The sequence below is a fragment of the Drosophila mojavensis genome, unplaced genomic scaffold, assembly GCF_018153725.1.
Source record: "Drosophila mojavensis isolate 15081-1352.22 unplaced genomic scaffold, ASM1815372v1 contig_19, whole genome shotgun sequence".
Lineage (NCBI taxonomy): Eukaryota > Metazoa > Arthropoda > Insecta > Diptera > Drosophilidae > Drosophila > Drosophila mojavensis.
Window position 1 is genome coordinate 3601367 of NW_025318726.1, and position 21289 is coordinate 3622655.

The window sequence follows — 21289 nt, forward strand, 5'->3', positions numbered from 1 at the left end:
AGCAAACGATTCATCTCTATGTCCATCATGTGGTATGCCCGTCTATGCATTGATATCCAAACGATCCGCGTGGCCAGGGCTATAAACTGTTCGTCAGTGAGTTTATAGGTTAACGTTATATTGTTGCACTTATTCGGGTGATGGATTTGGTCGTCTTGGTAGCGCCCAAGAGGATCTCGCTGTGCGAAATTGACTTAGATGGATCGAAAAAATACGTTTCATTTCGACTGTGCATCAATATGAACTCCACCAATCGTAGAAAATATTCAGAGTACATAAGTAGGCTCTTGGCGCTTTATGCACCAGTGATAGATTCATAAATGCGAGAAACTACCGGTTTAGAAACTCTTTGGGCATCAAGAATACGATCAGATCTCGTGCATCTGTGATGATCACTGTATCGTAATCGTATGACGTATATCGCTCGATGGTCTTTTGATTTGATATTTTTTATCTCTGTTGGTTCGATCTGTAGGTACACTGGCCAATGGTCGTACCTAATACGTCAAAAATTTATAGTCTATATTTCTCAAAAATTTTTAAACGCCTTACGGCTTGGTTTTAGTATCCAAAATGAAAATCTTGACCAGATCAAAACTTATTTCTGCATTATGATTTGTATATTTGAATATACATTATATTTCAAAAACCAGTTCCAGCTTTTATTGTTCTGGTTCTGGTGGGTCTGACCTATGTATAGGGCCAGCAGCAACAGCATAGCAGGCCGATGCCAAGACAGCTAGTACAGCAGTGAACAGAATCTATGAGTAAAAGACACCAAAATAAGATTGTAACTTCTGAGTGGGCAAGCAAATTTGTTTCCTTACCAGTTTCATGTTGATTGTAGCTTCCTTTAAAACGAAGATATCATTCGGACTTGGGCCTTCCATTTTATACCCTTTTTGAAAGCGTGACTGCAACGAATTGAAATAGATATGCGTATCCGTACTGTATCGATTTCACAAAATAAATTTGCTTGACATCTAGTCGGACACGGCCGGAACGTATCATATTAGTTATTTGCACTAGAACTAAACCATGTGGAACATCACATTTACATTTGAGTCAGAAGACTCTTTTTGTTAATTTGAATGTGAGTAGGGGAAAAACGCGAGGAGTATCCAAATATTAAATTATTTTTTAAAACAGATCTATAATTTATTTCTAGAACATCTCATAATTGTATGTTAACTTGTGTATTGATTTTTGCCATATAGCAGATACCGACTCCAATGTTGCTAAGTTCTCAAAATTGAAGGTTAGCTTAAAATATAGCAGTATTATGAATGAGTTTGCAATTATTTATAATTGGTAAACATTCAATAAAACATTTAGTTCACATGCTGAAAATTTCATTCAAATTGGCAATAGGACGTGGCAAGCTGTGCTGAGCATTTTAAATATTTTTTCTATACATTCGAACATGCATGCATTTTCTATGCATATTTTAATAATCACAATTGCAATGCAAATATGCGTCAATTTTCTGTTAGCACATGAATTCCTGTCGAAACATCACCTCCTCCTCCTGATTAATCGTCCGCAGAAATTTGTGGTGCTGCTCAAAGCGCAGACTGTCGGATTTGTTGTCCCACGACCATTTCCCACTAAGGTACTTCTGCAATTCTTTTATTTTTCTTCTTTTTAGACTCACGAAAGTGAAATGAGTATATTGGTTTTGTGCAATGTCCGTCTTGCTGTCCGTCCGTCTGTCCGTATGAACGCAATCTATTTCGGCGCTATTGAAGCTAAGGACTTAAACTTTGGAACACATACTCGTGTATATCTCCGATTTATAAAGTGTTAAAATTTTCCCGATTCGCCCACTAGGGGCGTGGCAAATTGGAAAATGCATTTTCCGATATACCAGAAATCATTTGGTATGTAGGTCCGTGTCGACCACCCAAGATCACGAGCTATGGCGGATATATCTCCGCCCATTGGGGGTGTGACAAATCGGATTGCAAGTAAGCTGATGTTTCAATTCTATAAAGATGGGTGAAAAAATTATATATCTACGCCTACTAAGGGCGTGGTAAATCGGACCTGAATATATATTGATTTTTCGAATTCGGCTATATTTTGGACACTATTGATGCTAGAGACCTGAAATTTGGTATATATACGCGGGTTGACCATCAAGTCCAACGAGCTATGGTAGATATATGGGGCGTGGCAAACCGCAAACCTCCTACAGTTTCAAATTTGGATAGTTGAGTTACTGGTAGCCTTTTCTATCGATGTCCCAAAAATAATTTTTAAGCCTCTTTAGGGGCGTGGCATATCGAAAAATACCCTGCAATTTTCACATTTTTTTAGCGTAAGAATTCAAATTTTGCATTTAGTTGCTCGGTGCTCGTTCTAAGAACTGGCCAAAAATGAGGAGTCTACGGCCACTAAGGGCGTGGCAATCGGCATTTATAGTGCCCATATTGCGGCATTTATATGCGTGAGCCATCTATTTATGTATTTGTTCACATAAATAGGCTTAATAGGCATTGATAGCACGCAAGGAAACATTTTTATAAAATTAATAAAATATAAAAAAGCTAAAATAACAAAAATTTGCAATTTTCAAAAAAGAGTTTTCCGCAGGATTTGAACTCGCACCCCAGCCAAATAGCTGTTTGTCAAAATATCTAAAATAAGGATCGCTGGCGCTTCTGCCTACAGCACCAACTCGTCGTTTCGAGCAATAGAAGTTAAAACGAAATCACATTATTGTTATGACGCCACATAGCAAAGAGAAGCCAGTGTAGCGGCTGGAAATTCAAAAACAATGCAAAGACAAATCAATCGCAACGAGATTCTTAAAATATGCTAGAGTACGCATTTATGTGTACATACATACACACATACAAATGAGCGCGTGTATAAGGCTGGAATGCTTGATGCTATGCGTGCAGACTTACATATATACATATATATATGTATGTATTTACGTATATGAATTTGAGGGCTATTTAAGAAGAAACAAATTTAAACTTATAAAATTATTCGACTAAGAAAAAGAAAAGAGTTAAGTGCCATTCATTCAAGCTCGCACCTTCCCAATAAAATATATTTTTTATAAAAAACGAAATATGTATGAAGAAAAAAAAAAATAATAATAACATCGAAGAGGTTTCGAACCTCCCCTACTCTAACATAATTGCGTCGCCCATAGCACCCGCACCACTGCTTCGCTTGACCAGCCGGTTGCTAAAATAGAATAGCTTAATAAGAGAGCGTCATCAGACAAAACTACAGTAACGGCTAGAAAGTCCAGAAATCAATCGAAATTCTAAGAATGTGAGAAAAGGCGCGTTTCTGTCTGTAGGAAAATCGCTCTGATCTGCTGCTAGCTTGAAGCCGGTATCCAATATATGGATATAAATATATAATAAAAATCAAAATTGTATAAATTATATATGTATGTAATTTGAATGCAATGATGCAATGATCATAGCAATAGCTATCGATGATTTTCCAATTCTAATGGGATCATGCCCTGTTTTTTTGTTGCGCACTAGACTTGAAAATTGCACTATATACTCTGGTTGACAGCGTTTGGGCTGTGAATGAGTCTTCTGCAATCGGTATCGCCCGACTGCAACGTTCTTACTTGTTATTTTTATTTAAATACATAGTTTTATACCCCGAACCCATTAAAAATGGGAAATCAGGATGGTTTTGTTAAAAGTATGTAACAGGCAGAAGGAGGCGTGGCAGATCAGGGTGACGAGCTGAGTTGATTTAGCTTTTTCTGTCTGTCCGTATGTTTGAAAGTTTGATCTCAGAATATATAAGAGCTAGAGACTTGAAAATTTTTATACACTGAACCCATTTTCAATGGGAAATCAGGGTATAATGGTTTTGTTGAAATGTATGTAACAGGCAGAAGGAGGCGTGGCAGACCCCACAAAGTATATATATTCTTGATCAGGGCGACGAGCTGAGTTGATTTGGCCCTGTCCGTCTGTCTGTCCGTCCGTCTGTCCGTATGTATGAACGCGTCGATTTCAGAAGATATAAGAGACTTCAATTTCTTTTTAAATGTCCGTAATTACAGCGCGCATATCAAGTTTATCATTAAAAATCGATAACTCATCCCGATCTTTTTTATCGATAAAAAACCTTATCGAAAACCAGTTATAAAATTATATCTCCTACACCTTTATTGCTAGAGTCTCCAAATTTTTTATGTATGCTAATATGCAATTTATGCAATTTCGGTTTTTGTTAAAATTTACCCCCCACCCCCTCACCCTCATGTTTGTAAAAAGCGTATTTTAAGTACTAGAGACTTGTGCTTTGGTAAATACATGCATATCCATGTTGTTATCATAATCTAAAAGTTTCATGAAGATCGTATGTCCACAAAAAAGTTATTAAACAATTAAGTACTCATAGTAAGCCAATATTGCAGCCCATGCGTGTTTATGCGTGGGTGCTTGTGTGTGTATGTGTGTATGTGTTTGTGTATGTGTGTGTGTATGCGTGTGTGTGTATGTGTGTGTGTGTGTTTTTTTTTTTTATATTCATTTATTGACAAAATAACAAATTGCAAGTTGCGTGGTGGCTAGGATAGCGCGCGGTGCTTGCGGGACGGCCGTAAAGCATTGCTTCGCAAGCACTATGCGCTACCTTAGCCTGGGACAGCTCGTCTTCTCAGTCGCTCGACTCTGCGGAGCTCCATCATCACCGTGGCCGCGAAGGTGCTTGTTAGTTCCCAAGCTTCCTCCGATTCCAGCATGGCGTTCACTAAGTTGTCCGCTCTGATGGAGCGGCCCACTGCCTATTCCAGACGACGCCTCTCCTCCAGGAACCGTCCACATTCGAAAAGAATGTGGTTGGCGTCTTCCACATGCCCTCGCTCGCACCAGGGGCACTCGTCAGATTCCTCGTGGCCAAAGCGCTTCAAATAGCTCCGAAAGCATCCATGACCCGAGAGGATCTGCGTAAGGTAGAAGTTAACCTCGCCATGTTTGCGGTTAACCCATGGTTCAAGCTCCGGGATGAGCTTGTGCGTCCACCGCCCTTTAGCTGAGCTATTCCACCTTCTTTGCCATCGTGCGATGCTGTTCGCCCTGACAGCGTTGAGTCGCGTAGGCCCGTGCGAATTCCGCTCCACGGCTTCTGCGACCAAATACTCCAGTGGCACCATACCGGCTATGACGAGCGCCGCGTCATCGGAGATAGTCCTGAAAGCGCAGCTGACTCTGATTGCGCTCAGCCTGTAGATCGCGCAAATGCCTCGGCTGTAGCTCGGCGTTGCCATCGCTCTTGCCCATATTGGCGCAGCATAGAGGATGACAGACCTAATGACGCTCATTAGGAGGAGACGTCGTTGCTGTTTAGGTCCCCGCGTGTTAAGCATGATTCTCGAGAGAGCTCTACAAGAATCAGCTGCCTTTTTATGCACATATTCTAAGTGCTCGCGGAAAGTTAATCTTGTGTCTATCATGACACCAAGATATCTTATCGCCCTCTTTGACGCAATGGTGACGCTGCCGATCTTTATATTGGCAGTTTCCACTCTTTTGCGACTGCTGACTAGTACAACTTCGGTCTTGTGTGCCGCTAGCTCGAGCCCAGCTCCTGTCAACCAGCTTCGTATGCGATTGATACTTTCGCTGCACATATCCTCTGTATCTTTGAGCTCCTCTCCTATGGCTACGACAGCTACATCATCAGCAAAGCCAATGGTGTGCGCGCCTGCTGGTAGTTCCAAGCGCAGTACGCCGTCGTACATGATGTTCCATAGGAGAGGCCCCAGCACTGAGCCTTAGGGTACTCCAGCTGACACTGTATGAGTTTGGGGATCCTCACTCGTGTTGTATACCAGTGTTCTTCCTCTGAAGTAGCGCATTCAGTATCATATCCCAACTAGCTGTGTTGAAGGCATTCCTTACATCCAGGGTCGCGATGATGCAGTATTCCTTCGTCCCGTGCCTCCATCTGGTGCCTTGAATAGCGGAAGTGGCCAGACCGACAACTTTGTTAAGCGCGTCCATTGTTGACCGGGCCTTCCGGAATCCAAATTGGTTTGGTGACAGGCCTCCGGCGCTTGCAATCGCAGTCTCCAGCCTAGAGCAGATCAGTTTCTCAAACACTTTTCCCATGGTGTCTAAGAGACAGATCGGTCTGTACGAAGATGGCTCATCTGGTGGTTTGCCAGCCTTGGGTAGCAATACCAGATTCTGGGCTTTCCATTTTGCCGGGAACGTCTCTTGGATCAGGCATTCGTTAAATAATTCGGCGAACGTACTTGGGTGCAAGGCGAGGGCTAGCTTTAGCGCACGATTTGGGATCCCGTCCGGCCCTGGAGCTGTGTTGGTTCTAAGACCTCGGAGAACTACTGATATTTCTTCCTCTGTAACTAAAACAATTTCAGTGCTCGTTGAGCCCTGATCAGCAGACTCGGACTCAGGGGCGTGAATGGAGCTTAATCTTTCTGGAAAGAGTGTTTCCACAATCGATTTAAGCTCCAGACGATCCGTAGGCTGCACCTGTCTACCTGCGTATAGTCTTTTAACTACTATCTTATATGCCCTGCCCCAAGGGTCATATTCGGCTGAGTCGCACAACTGTAAAAAACATTCTCTTTTGCGTGCCCGAATGGCCTTCTTCAGCTGTCTTCTAGCTGCCTGGTAAGCTAACTGTTTCTCAAGAAACGTTGGCCTACCGCGAGCCCGTTAGTAGCTTCTTCTCGCCTGGATGCATTTGCGACGAATGTCACCTATTTGCTCATGTTGTCGCGTGAACTGCTTGCGGCGTAACATGCTGCTATTGCAGGCACTCTGTATTTGGGCTACCATTTGGCATGCTCTGGCCTCAGCATTACCAATTGTACCCAGAGACTGAATGGCCTCTGAAAAGACCGCGGGATCAAAAGCATCTAGCCGATACGACTCCCTCTACAATGTTGACGCCCTGGCAGGTGGCTCACCTATTGTGAACAGAAGAGCCGTATGATCGATGCCTGTATAGCTATCGCAATGGCTCCATGTTGCTCCCCGAAAGAGGGATGAAGTGACAAAAGTAATGTCGATAACAGACCCGTATCCCGCCCGACTGAAGGTGTACTCATGGCCAGTGTTGAGCAGTGCAACATCTAGTGTCGCGAAGATCTCCAGTAGGATACGACCTCTGGCATTTGTTGTGGGGCTACCCCATTCTAGCGCCCAGGAGTTAAAATCTCCAGCTATAATGGCCTTCCGATCCCTAGCATCCTCGGCAAGCTCGTCGAGCACCGTCGTGAATTCACTGAGCTGCATGCTGGGGGCCAGATAGCAACTGTAAAGCCATAAGCTACCATATCGGCCACGTACGAACCCATTGAATGACTTAACATTCGAAAGTACGTTCGTTGAGTTGCCGCATACCCACAACGCAGCTTTGCCATTAACGTCTGTTGACCATGTCCTAGGGCAGCTGGTTCTACAGTGGTGAGGCTCACTGAGAAAAACTACATCTATACATTTTTCCCTAATGGTCTGCTGTAGAAGATCTTGGGCAGCAACACAATGATTTAAGTTAAGCTGCAAAAACCTTAACATTTCATTTTACGAGCAGCTTCACGGTAAGATGGGCACTTGAAGCTGCCTGCTGAATGGTCCGTCTGCTTTTCACCTTTCCGGATGCAGAGGCTACATTTTGGTGGCTTGGTGCATGCTTTGGCACTGTGACCCATCTCTCCACACCTGAAACAGGCGCCCTTTAAGTCACAGTCGCTGCCGCAGTTTGCTGCCATATGACCGTAATCGAGGCACTTGAAACAGCGTTTAGGCTGCTCCACGGCTCGGATACGGCAAACTACCCATCCTATTCTAATTTTGGACAGCTCGAGCAGAGTTTTAGCTTTCCCAATTGGAAGAGCAACCGTAGCTATTTGCTGTCCACCAAAAGCTGGCCGAAGCGATTTGATAGCCTCAATGGGGAGTGAGCTATCCTTCAACTCCACCCTAATTGCCTCCAAGATCTCCTCTTTGGTCGCTAACTCATCTAGATCGCGAATCTCAACTTGAGCCGATTCGGTAAGTGTTTTAACTACCGCTCGGTCTCCTAAGGCCTTGCCTACAGCTTCGTGCAGAGCCTCAGCGCTATGCTCCGGCTTCCTACTCAGTTGCAATAAAAGGTCCCCCTTAGCTGTCTTCCTAATGCCTTGAACGTCGCTGCTCAGATGCTTCAAATTTGGGTCGCTTTTAACTACACGAAGCATGTCCGCATAGCTGCAACCCCCTACGCCTGAAATCGCAATCGCGTCAGTCCTGGGACGTTTTTGCATAGGCTTTCGCCCTTTAACGACTGTCCAGCTGCTCTGGTTTGTCTGTCGAGCGGCCTGGTTTGAAGTTTCAGCTGTAGCCCGTAGAGCCATTGGTTCTTTTGGGTTCGCTGCACTTCTATTGGGCCTCGGCTTTTTTGAGGGAGTTTTCCTCTGTTCGGAGGCAACTTCCCTCGACCGCTTGGGAGTATTGCTACCTACTGTAGCACTAATGCTCGCTGCCTTAACGTTTTCGCCTACTTTTTTGAGTGGCGTGGTCTGCTCCTCACAGTTTTTAACCGAACGGTTGCAGAACGCTTCGGCCGTCTTGTGAAGGCTGACCAGCCTAGCCAGCTCCTCTCTCATTAAGGCATTTATATGCCGCTGACCCCCAAATAAGGCAGACAAACCCTCTAATGTAGCTCCTATTTGATCTAACGCTTCTTTTAGTGACTTGGGTGCCTGGCACTCAGCCACTGGAGCCCTCTGTTGTTGCTGCGGCGATCGCTGCAACGAGGAACGACGCGCAAAAGCTTGCAGCTCGTCCTCCATCATGGCTTCCATTTCTGCTCCGACTACCACGGCGTGAAGCCTGTAGTGGGCAATGGCTACTAATATAATCTGAGTTTACAACCCGCAGTATGTGTGTGTGTGTGTGTGTGTATGTGTGTGTGCGTGTTTCTTGTGTAAGCTGAAAGACGCGAAAAATTATTGAAATAGCTATTGCTCCAAGGGTTCAGGGGATCTAGTTGTCGAGCAGTCTCGACTATAGCTTTCTTACTTGTTTTTTCTAGGTTTGTGTATACCACGCGCATATCGACCGCTCTTTTGTTATCGATTAAAAACATTATCGACAATTAGTAATAAATTTATATCTGCTACATTTTTAAAGCTAGATTCACAAACTTTTTAATGCAGATTCATATGTACTTTATAAAATTTCGATTTTTGTCAAAATTTACCCGTACCCCTATATTCATCTCCTCACCCTTAAGTTTGTAAAAGACGTATTTCAAATATGCTTTGGCAAATACATGCATATCTATGTTATATTTATAATCTGAGAGTTTCATGAAGATAGTCCACCCACAAAAAAAGTTATCAATTAATTAAGTTCCCGTAGTAAGCTAATGCGTGTTTTTGGGTGCGTGCGTATGTCTGTGTGTGTTCAGTTGCTCGAAGGGCTCAGGGGATCTCGTAGTCGGGCAGTCTCGACTAGAGACTAGCCATCAGTTGTACTTTCTCCTGGGGTTTCTGCTATCAAAGAAGCCGCAAGTAGTGAATTCGATACATCGGACCTTATGACAGAATATGTTCCTTAAATAAACTACATCTTTGCATTTACGTTTATTTAAACACGAAAATAGACATATGTGTATGCTTTTTGCTTTAGGCCAAAGTTTACTCTGATATCGGCAAGAACACGTGTCTACTAATTGGGCAATTATGTTTAGACACTTGCAAACATTTAATGCGCAGCAAGAATAATTGCTTTTCCGCTTAGCCGGTGGCAGTGCATTGTTTATCTGATTTGTTGACTTTGTATCAAGTGCGCGACTGTTAAGGACTTTTTGTTGTTTAATAAAAATTTATGTAGATTTACAGCTTTGCAGCCGTAGGGCAAATAAACAACAACAAGTACAGGCCATAATCCTGCGGCCATTATCCTGCCACGAGTTTACTGGGCTACTTATCTCATTATAAATTTACGCCCCTGTCGCGTTAACGTTTGCCACTCATAATGCCGAACGGGCATAATTGATGAGTATCTTGAAATGAATTTATGTGAGAAAGAAGCCATCGAAGCCAATCGAGGGTGACGCACTATGAGATACCGTTGCCGACAATTATAAACATGGGTTGTATACATAAGTGAGCAGAGAAATCCTACATATGACTTAGGTCCAAGATGCACATATTTGTACATATAAATATGATCAATGTTCCTTGTACATGCGAATCTATTAGATACCTGATTTGGATTTAATTGTGAAAAAAACCCGAAATTAAAGTTCACATTTTAAGTTATTCACTTTCAATTTGCAATTTTTATTCGGATTTGAGAAATACATTTTGTTATACCTTGAACCCATTGAAACTGAGAAATCATGTAACGTGGTAGATTCCATAAAGTCAATACACTTGGCTGAGCTGAGACGGACGCCTTTATCGTCAATTCGAGATGCATTTGAATACTGTCAATGCTCACATCCAGCCTGTAGATTTATGTATCCAATAAATACAAAACTCATCAAATTTGAAAAAAATAATAATATTAAAGTAATACTATCACGTTCTTTAATGCCCATAAGATGTCATGCCAATAGCTATTATAGAATGAAAGATAGCAGGATGAAAAGAGCTAAATCTATTGGTGTGCCTATCTGTATCATGAATGTATATAATTTATATGTGGTACCCTGCATCTCCTTCTGCCTGTTACATACATACCACATAGAATCATCATACCCCGTCATAATGGGTTCAGGGTGTCAGCATAATTTCACAAGTACATAAAACTCTGCGTTAAATTTACTCAACAGTTACCAATTAATGGAAATTCCCCCTGGTCACACACACGGTCTGCACACGATGTATTTACCAGCACATTACGGTGGACCAAAAGAGCTCAATTTCGTGGTATATATGTGTTTGTTGTGTCTGCGTTTATTTCGGTATGTAAATAAATTTTTTGTGTCTGTTTCGCTTGTTTTTCCACTTTGTATTATTGTCGGTGGTAAGGCACAGTCGTTGGAGTCTACTCTTTACTTTTCCATTTTCACCAAATGTCTATATTAAATATCTTTATTTATACATACAATGCTGTAACGCGAAACTATGTACCATTAGCCGGAAGCATAAAGAAACTAATGAACAACTTACCCATAAAACTGAATAGACTACCGACTAGCTCGGTGCTATGATTAAGAACATATATTTTTGTACATTTGACAAAAATTAATTACCAGCAGAGCTAAAGTAATTAATTTTAGATATTCGAGCATTTTTTGTAAAATATTCATATTTATGAATATAATATTTTGTTTGGATCTACATTTCATTTATTAAAACTTTTAGACGAACTTTTAAGTGTAAAATTATTTTAAATTTGATTTTTATAAAATAATTCGAAACAGGTAAAATATTATCTATACAAGAAATAATTTAGTCCAACTGAATTGCCATATGAATCGAAAGTGGAATGTCTTAAAGTTGCAATTTTCTGAAAGGCTTTATTATTCCTTACACAAGAGCTCTCAAGAGTCATGCAATTGCAATTACTGGCACGAGCTGTTCCTCCTACATGTCGAGCTTTCTTGTTAAGCAGACCGATTGCTCATATCAATGAAAAGTAATGTGATTTTTTAAGTATTCACGGCAAGTTCCATTTGGCTTGGCAGAAAATTAATTTTATATACAGCTACAACGAGGGTGGTAAAAATCAGCTGAAGTTGTGCGTGATATAACTACATAATTTAAACCCTCTTGAAACGGGATGGGGTGTGTCACAATACAGTATATATACAAGCGGCTATTCAAAAGGAATTTAATACAGCTATTGAACATTGAACATTGATATTGAAAATGTATCTATATACATATTTACTTATATTATAATTATATATAATATAATTTTGACATGTTATCAACAAGTAGCAGCAGCTATTAATTCTATTCTTTTCTTCAGTTTACTGAGGTCAACAGGACGATGATATCTAGAATGAAGTCCACTGGAAATCTTGGGCGCTCCACCTTTAGTTTTAATATTTAGTATTTACCTTTGGCTGTGGTCTCGCATTTATTTTCTCAGAGTGTGTCTATTGTTTTTCGTTGCCCAGCATGATATTTCTTGGGAAGGACAACAAAGGAACGCCCTTTTGTGTTGGTAAAAAGGTGGGGGCCATGCATCGACCCGTCCCTCCAAATGCAACAGCATGCGAACTGCTTTGCCATTCGTCTACGGGTGAAAAACTTTTGAAGCACAATTAAGAAACGCACGCAACGAAAAACAGAATCACAATGCGAGCCGTAAAAGAAAAGAAAAATCATTCTGGTTATATATAGCTCTGCAATTAAATTGAGAGCAAGGGTAGCGAGGACAAAAAGCATTTTTAGGACCGGCCCACCAGGGTATGCAAGATGGAAAAAACATATATAAGCTTGTTTCTAGATTTCAAAATGCGAGCGAACATAACATAAAGTGACTCCAGAATACGTAGAGATATAACCACAAATTTTAATTTGACTCCAAAACTGCTGGGAACAGAATTTTGATCCAAGAAATAATTTAACTTGAACGAGTTTTAAATACTCGGTAACTACCGATTCCAATCATTTTTAAATTTCTATCTATTTATATTATCTACTCCTTACGATTTCCTTTCGTCATTGATTCCATTTGAGTTAACATCAATATGCAAGAACATCAAAGTACAAGCTTCAGCTAGGATTTAATAGAAAGTTAATGTAGGTATAGTATATAGTAGTAATTATTCGAATGAAGACGAAGTTGAATATGTAGATCTGCACACACTCACAATTAGAAAACAATTACAGTATTTAGATGATTTTTGAATAGAAAGGAATAGGAATAAGGCATATGAGTATCCATGTAAATGTAGTTGTTGGCATAAGCCGAAGAATTATTATTATTGTTTGAGTAGGATTTGTTATTTACATCACAAATGTATTAATACATTTACATTTTATATATAACAGTGAGTTGGAAATATTTTTGATTGCATTACCACTGAATCTACGTTAATTAATAATAATTGATGAAAATGCGACAGAGGCAGGAGGACCAGCTGCATGATCTTGTCTTTAATAATAAAATTCAATATATTAAAACGAAAATAGAAACGACAACGAAAGCAAAAACGGCAAGCCAATTTAAACAGTCCCCACGGTGAAGAGCGGAAAAAATCACGCATACGCCTGGAAAATAACACGTATACGCCGCGTGGTGCACAACGCATTCAATTGAAAGACCGGAAGTGTCGCGTGGATTCTTGTGTGCGTGTGCTAGCCTGTATAAGCACATGCTCCCTAGGTCTGTGCCGAATCAACCTTTCAGCCAACTCCTCTTCGGTCTGTGTCCCACTCCGAACTCTGTCTCTTCAGATCTGTCTCCCTTTCCCTCCAAGCTTTCAGTGGGCTCCTTTTGACTGCCTGTTAACTTGCGCTTTCTTAATGGCTCGCTGGCATTAATGTTTATTGCGAGCGTTGTTCGCATGCGGGCGGCTTTTGAGGTGCTGCAAAAATTTATTAGCTCCCTGATTTATTCGTTCAATCGCATGTTACGTGGCTGCAGAGACAGATGATGTGGTTATCGCTGCGTATACGTGACGGCTAATGGTTTCAGCTGTGCCGTTCCCGAAGCCAAAATTAATTTCTTCAGCATTTTAAAGCACTCATAGCTAAATATATAACAGCCATAAAGCCGAGGCAACGCACATCTGTTAGCTATCAGTCATTTATAGCCAAATCCAAATATTATATGAAATACATTTTGACTTTCCCACTCACCCAAGGAAAATGGGCAGCACAATCAAGTCTTTTATATTTAAGTATGCACAATTGATCAAATCAACTTGAGTGTTGCGTATTTATCTAAATTACTTACTATGGCAAATTGCCATAATACTTACTCACATCTGTCATTGAAGCTGTGTGTGAATGTGAACGGCGGAAAAAAATTTACATACGTGCATATAATCCCAAAAATTAAAAAAGGAAGAAATAAAAAAATCAAAAATATTAAATGTGTGTATAAATATATGTCTTTTTTAGTTTGTATATAGTTTATTATAATTTAAATCTGATATTAAAAGAAACAGAATAAAATTAACTATCTAAATATTTAATAGGGGTTTTAAATTGAATTCCATAGAAGAAAGAGCATAAAAGCCTCTAAAATCTGTAAATTTTCTGTAAAAATCGTGACAAAGGCAATGTTCAATTTGTATTTAAATATATATTAATTATCCTTTGTGTCGGCGTTCTATTCAATTACTTTCATTTGGCTTTCAGCTGTGTTTGCAGCATATTTTCATTATTAATTCTTTATTATTGCTTATTTTGGTAATAATATGCCGAAAATAATTTGATTGTACTATTTTTGCATTGATAAATGTAATTTACAATTTAATTATGAAACTCTGCTAAATTTGCATTGATTCGAATGGAATTAATAAACGTTCGATATTCTGGCTATGGCCTTTGTGACAGTACAACTTTTCATACCCTCCGGCAGCTGTTCGCTTCGAAATTGTTAAGCGTTCCCATCTCAAATCACAGATTTTCGTGAGCCTTGCTATTGCCGTCAGTTTATTTCGTTGCAAATTAAAGAAACTTGTTGCACACCTGCTTTGCTTTTGATTGAATTAATGGATGATTTTGAATGCAAGTCCTAATATGATATTAAATCTCCTTTGGATATTGATCTAATCACAAAAGTTATATTTTAATGGCCGTTGTTGAAAATTCAAGCTTATTTGTTGTATGATAGATAGATTGAGTTACTTATTTAAGACCAACAATTATTTATTTTAAGTGCATACGAAGGCTTCCTCAACAGCCTGAACAAATAATTCAGTCGTCTAGAGTAATAATAGAAAAATAATTTATGCAAACAACAGCAAAGAATAAATTTATAAAAATATACGTTTCCTACCAAATGTTAATTTTAATTGAGCTTAAATACCTCAAACTACCTATGTCAGGTGTTTTCACTTCTGATATTTCGCCATTTGTGCCTGGTCATGTTTATTTGAATGAATTTTTACCTTTTAGGTGCGAAGTCATCCGTTTGGGCCTTTTGACATGCCGCGCGTTGTCTGCTGACGTTTGTTTGTCTTACCGCTAATGCCAATTAAAATGCAGCCCAACTGCCGCGCGCTTGTAGGCCAAAGAGGACAGAAAGGAATAGAAGGTGGCCAGAGGGCGTGTGTAAACATGGCCAAGTGTCAGGACAGACCACATTGAAAGCCAACACGTTTCATTGATTAGCGTGTACCCCTCAGCAGCTGAATGGTGAATGGTAAGCACTGTCTGCAGAAAGGTGAATTTACAGGGCTAATATACCATATGTATATATGTAAAATTATACATATATAGTATAGTATATAGTGTATAAGAATTAAAACATAAGATACAAATATTTGTAGGTTAGATTTATACTACGTATTGGTCTGAGCAGAGTATCCATGTCAGTCTTCCAGTTTGAGTGGTCTAACATATGACCGGGGTTGAGTGCTTGTGCATATGAATTGACACTTTTGCCAAGCAAATGTATAAGCGTGTTCAGGCATGAACATTCATAATATATACAGATGTGCAGACAGAGATAAAGATAAGGGCCACTTATGTCAAATCTAAATAGGCAGAGGACCGCTGACCCTTTCAGTCTCAGAATATATAAGAAGGCGGCGCTAAGCCTTGCAAGCTCAGATAGGGATACACTAGACTTACGAGTTGAATTTATGCATAAGCTTGAGTATAAGAAACAGAATAAATAATAATACAAAACTGATGAGAGAAGTATATTCAAATTCCAAGTCGCTAGCAATAACTATTACTAGGCTCAGAAATTCAGATACTAAGGGACGATCCAAGAACTCTTTTCAGTTCATGACACATTTATTATATATTTTCGTACACATCGCTTTCAAGATTAACAAATTTCCATAATTTACCAAAGAAAAATCAAAATGCATGCCGTCGAAATTCTTGCAATAAAATCAGTAAAGATGAAGAGCAATCAATCGTTAAAATTAACGAGGAGGGATATGAAGCGAATGGAGAAGATCTATTTGGTGGCATTGCTCTTCGTGGCCATAGGCTTGAGCCAGATGGCAATAGCGAGGACTACGAGGTTCGATTTGCGCGGCACGGTGCCGATGCCGTGCCTAATGTGGCTGGTCATAGGCCTGGTGTGTATCATCCTCATGGTATATACCGAGCTGCACGACACGTTTCCCATCAACTGGACGTTGGGCTTCGTGACCGTCGAGAGTATGACCCTTTGTGTCATATGCTACGACTGGACCTCGATGAGTTCGTGGTTGGCCTCCGCGGTTGTATTGGCGGTTTTGGTGCTTAACGTGATTCTGTACGGCATCGCCTCAAGCTGTCCGCTGTGCTGCATACCCACCTATCGCGCAATGCTGATAGCAACAATTGTCTATACCATCGTCTATATACTAACAGTGATTGTTGTGTTTTCGGTAAATAAAGGGTACCTGGTGCTCGCCGATGGATGGACTTTCCTATACGTGACTTTAATAACGTTTTATAGTGCCAGCCTAGTACATAATCGCCACCTAGATGTATACCGATCTGACGAATATATGCTCTCCGCTACATTAATATCATCAATGTTTTTGTATATGATCCATCTGGTTCTTTCCGTGTTGGGTTATAGCTTCGCCTTACATGCAAAATATACGAAAGAACATTACTGAACACTAAAACAAGATTAATAGCTTTTCTGTAATATAGTGTAAAACAATAGTCGCTTATGCGGAATAGAAACTCGTCCATTCAAAAGGTGCAACAATTCACAGCTGGAATTGATGAAATTAGCATAAATAGAATACACACTCCGAAATATTTTAAGCGGGTGTAGTGAAGTGTGCAAATGTAGCCAAACATATTCCTCTAAGGGGATAACAAAAGTAGCAAAAAGAAATACGAAATATTTTGTAAATATATATGTACGCTATAATATTTGGCTGCGGGCTCTATTTCTCTGCGAGAGTTTGCACTGAGTGCGCTGTGTATTCAGCCAGAAGCGAGTTGATAAAAAGTCCCAACACCCAAAAAGGACCAACAATTTTGTGCCAAAAATAGCCACATAATTCCTGCAAATAAAATGTGTTCGACGGATACGGATATGAAACTTTCGCCCAACAGTTTCGATTCACACAAATCAGCATGCGTCATCGAGCGCTTTGTTTCGGACAAAAGTTGACCTCTAAAGACGGTCTGAATAGAGTAAGTCGCTAAAATAATATGCTAGACCTTCAAGGCTTAGTCTACTCAATTAGAGGCAGGCATAAGTCCGGAGGTAAACTATATTTACTCTAGGTAAGGTGCTCAAATATGAACTTTCATTTTCAATGTTTGCCAAATTTTGAATCTGAGTAGTGTTAAAGCACAAAAAAGTTTGACTATTAAATTTCAGGAGAAATGCGGGTAGGAATAGGTGTAGCTGTTGTCTTACTACCGAAACTTTGCAAAGGCGAAAAATTTAATTTCGCCACGAATTTCTCTAGAGGCTCTAAAATCAATTGAAAACATATATAGAATCATTTACGAGTAGGAAAATGTTTTCATTTGTCTGTTGTATACTTAAACCAAAGCAGACAATCGAGCTTAACCATTTTTAATGAGTTCGGGCTTTTATTGCTATTGCATAGAAACCATTTGGACTGTCCATTGAGAGTAAAATCAAGCCTCTGACTAAGAAGGATAAAATTCAATTACACCACCGAAGTCCTGAGCATCCTTTTTTTATTCGATTGGTCAGTCAATAAAATTACGTTGACAGATAGCTGCCCGCCTTTGGCTTGTCCAATAAGTTATGGAAAACTGGGCTAAGCAAATATATTCAATTTAAAATATTTAACGGGATAACTTTCGTGTAACTTTATAAATATCACTATTATATACATAGTATATTGTGCATCCGAAACCGAAATTTATGGTTTTACTTTTGAAAATCATTTAATGCAAAATAGACCTATACAGAAATATCTTTATATTTGCAATAGAAATTAACATATTTTAAATTGTTGGCGAGTCGGTAAAACAATCATATTTATTCAATTATGCCATACAATCAATGTGGACAGACTGCCAAAAGGCAAGCCCCTCAGACATAAGAAATTAAATCAGTCGTGACATCGAATTAAGACTCAACGTATTTGATTGACAATCGAAATTAAGAGATACATCGATGGGAAGACTAATTGGCAAAGGAATCACCAACAATTTGCTGAACAAATGCTCAGATTAATCATTCAAAGTTTCTGTTGGCCTGTCAACGCGACAAATTTGTTGGGACTTCAGACCCAGCAGAGCGACTGAGAACTTGCCCCTAATCCTTGGAGACAGCACACGTAAAGAATAAGCTGCTTGCCGCTACACTCGGTTGTCTTGCTCCAATTCGTCATGTGGAAAGTCGCCAACTATGCGAAGCTGAATTTCCGATGAGGAAGGGGCGAGAGCTCGAAGGACGTTGAGTTGCGATTGATTAAATGCCTCACCTGGCATTATTTTGGAGTTAAGTGCCAAGCTATTTCAGTTTGTTTATTTCACATGAATGTGAGATACTATCTAATATAGGGCAACAGAACGAACTCAGCATGGCAAAAATATTTATTTTGCTATACAAAATTTAAATATGTGAGCACGGGAAAGAAGCAGATTGTATATAACTTTATTACCTTAATAAATAAATTTCTTACAATAATTCGAATCCTTCATATCGATATAAATACATTGCGTACAAATATCCGAAAGACATTCATTATAATATCAGAAAAACAGAAATCAAACAAAGCTCAGCTATTATCCTATGCAATTAAAGTTTTAATGGTTATTGTATATGTCTCTTTTATTTGACGTGTGTATAACTTCTTAAATTTAATGTTTATTGTTGCTGTCATGCCCCAACAATAGCCTCAATTTTCTGCAACATTCGAGTCATGTCGACTGTCCCCTGGGTGAAGCAACTGAGCAACTGCATGCTTTAAGCCGCAACTTTAAGCAGTGGCAGCTTGTTGGCTGGCTTGTAAGTCACTTCTGATAAATGGGCTTAATCAGCTGTTGCCAAGGGTGAGCATCCTCCAACAGCTAGCAGCAGATCCAGGAGAGAGTTGACAAATGAAAATGTCGCCTGTCCTCTGACTTAAAAGCCCTTGCGTGGCTGCGTATTCCGTTTCGAAGTCTCTTCTCGCCTACCTGTAGTTATACAGATGAGTTAGTAATATAAATGGGAGAGTAGAACAACAGGAGCAAAGCTCGTGGCGTTCTCTCACGCTATTCACACAGACGCGAAGTGGGGATTTAATCCTGTAAGTATTCGACCAAAGTGTGGCATTTCTCTTTGGGAGATAATGGGTTGCCTGCCTCGACGGCTCGGCAGTGTTCTTGCAGGGATTATGTTGGCTGTACAGCTACTTCCTTATTGATATTTACGGTGCTCCAAATGATTATCAATGTAATTTTTTGCAAGAGGGTTGAAAAGCTGTTTAATTTATATTATTATACAATATAATTGTTTAAAATATTTTCTTATTTATTAAAGAATAAAATATTCATAAATATATTTTTTAAAATTTACTTTATACTATAAAACTCTGTATTAATATACATATACATACATTATAAAATTAAAATATTATATAAATTATTGGTATACAAAGATCAACGATACCATGTGCATGATATGGACGTATCAATATGGGATTTAAATTCTTTTAATTTGTGATGTCTACTATTCAACTAATTTTCCCTGTTTATCATTGTCGACTAGTGCCTTTGACAGCATTTGAGAGAAATCGAAAGTTTCAAGTCGCTTAAAGTCTAAACTCTCTAGTTATACAAACTATTGCAGACGTACATAGCTGTTAAGTTAAGTGCAGAAAGTTTAGCAAGGAGTAAACAGAGCTCCGTTTAATATACTTACGTATATATATATACGTAAGTATATGCATATACAAGCAGCAATAAGTAGGGACAAACTATACTGCAGCTATTTTATGAAGAATCCCACAGGAATGGACGACAGCAGCTTGCAAATATAGCTGGAAATAGCTGCCTATATTATAGTGTGGAAGTTGTTTTCATCCTGCCAGACAAGTTGAGCAAGAAGCCAGCGTTGAACATTAATTTGACAGACGCTTAAACGGCGAGAGTGAAATAAACTTGTTTTTGCGGGGCATTTAATTAAGCATTGCCAGCTGTCAGTGGATAGATATATGCATATATACATACAGTTATGTATATGTGTGTGTGTGGGTGTGTGGGTGGCCAATGGTTTGCCTAATGACCCCGTTGACATTTCCAAATATTTGGGTATGTTCAACTATATGCTTTCAGTCGAGACTTAATGAATCTGCAAAACTTATAAAGACTCTCAGCGGTCGTTTTTATACCCAGTCGAATGTCGCCTGAAGGTCGGCAACGTCTTTTCCATACTCTCTAAAATAACATATTTGCTAGTCATTTTGATTATTGGCTTCGGAGGGGCTGCTGGCTTTATGGGGAATGTGTGCAAGGGTTGCGACTCCTGCGGGTGGTCGCACGTTTCTTTTGTGTATAGACGGGCACCAATAGGGCCCGAAAAGTGCTCGTAATTGCCTTAATGTAGGGCTCATAATCGTCTATAAATATACAAGTTAATTTTCTGAACGCTTCCCTCAACTATTTATAGTCCTCACAATCATATGTGCACCAGCAATCATTTATGGGTTATTCTCGTTTATATGCTCAACACACAAAACTTGGCACTCAAGCAAACAAGCTGTAAGGGAAGGAAGTCACATTATTTATTTTACAAGGGAAAATATTCCTGGACTGAGGAAAAAGTTGTAGAATAATTGTTTGCTTCAGTTGTTAAAATTCGTAAGTAAAGTACAAACACTCAAGTATATTTCTTCTGCTTATTTGAATGATACATTTGAAAAAAGTCTATAGTCACAAAAAGTAATTCGCATTTTATAGATACATATACATACATTATACCTTTTTATTTATTTAAATGATATTCTTACGATATATTTTACATAATAATCGCTCATGACTAAGTCGTTCGGAAGGCTCCACAAATTTTCGTTGTCTGAAATGTGCGCCTTAGCCCACATGCATCAAATTATTCTTTGTTTATAATCTTAAGATCGATAAGAAAGATAATTTTAGATAAAATTGTTCTCCATCTCATTTTATCATTTTATCAATATCAAAACAAAGGAAATGTCTGCGCTTTAATGTACAAAAGAATTAGAGCACAACTGGAATCCTAAAAGGAACTGAAAT

The 21289-nt window shown here is 39.4% G+C and overlaps 1 protein-coding gene and 1 long non-coding RNA gene across 2 annotated transcripts; one reads left to right on the plus strand and one right to left on the minus strand.

Moving 5' to 3' along the window:
* Positions 1-598: 598 nt before the first annotated feature.
* Positions 599-1017, minus strand: LOC116804889. Its single transcript, XR_004364919.2, has 2 exons — positions 828-1017; positions 599-761 (listed from the first exon to the last, which is right to left on the minus strand). It is a non-coding gene; the product is annotated as an uncharacterized LOC116804889 (long non-coding RNA).
* Positions 1018-15996: 14979 nt separating this feature from the next.
* On the plus strand, positions 15997-16573 carry LOC116804899. The gene is made up of 2 exons (XM_032733843.1): positions 15997-16473; positions 16556-16573. The coding sequence occupies exons 1-2, from the start codon at positions 15997-15999 to the stop codon at positions 16571-16573; spliced, it is 495 nt and encodes a 164-aa protein (XP_032589734.1).
* The last annotated feature ends 4716 nt before the right edge of the window (positions 16574-21289 follow it).

What these genes read in the sequence shown, in the direction of transcription:
- LOC116804899 (XM_032733843.1), top strand. Translation starts at nt 15,997, where the DNA reads ATGAAGAGCAATCAATCGTTAAAATTAACGAGGAGGGATATGAAGCGA.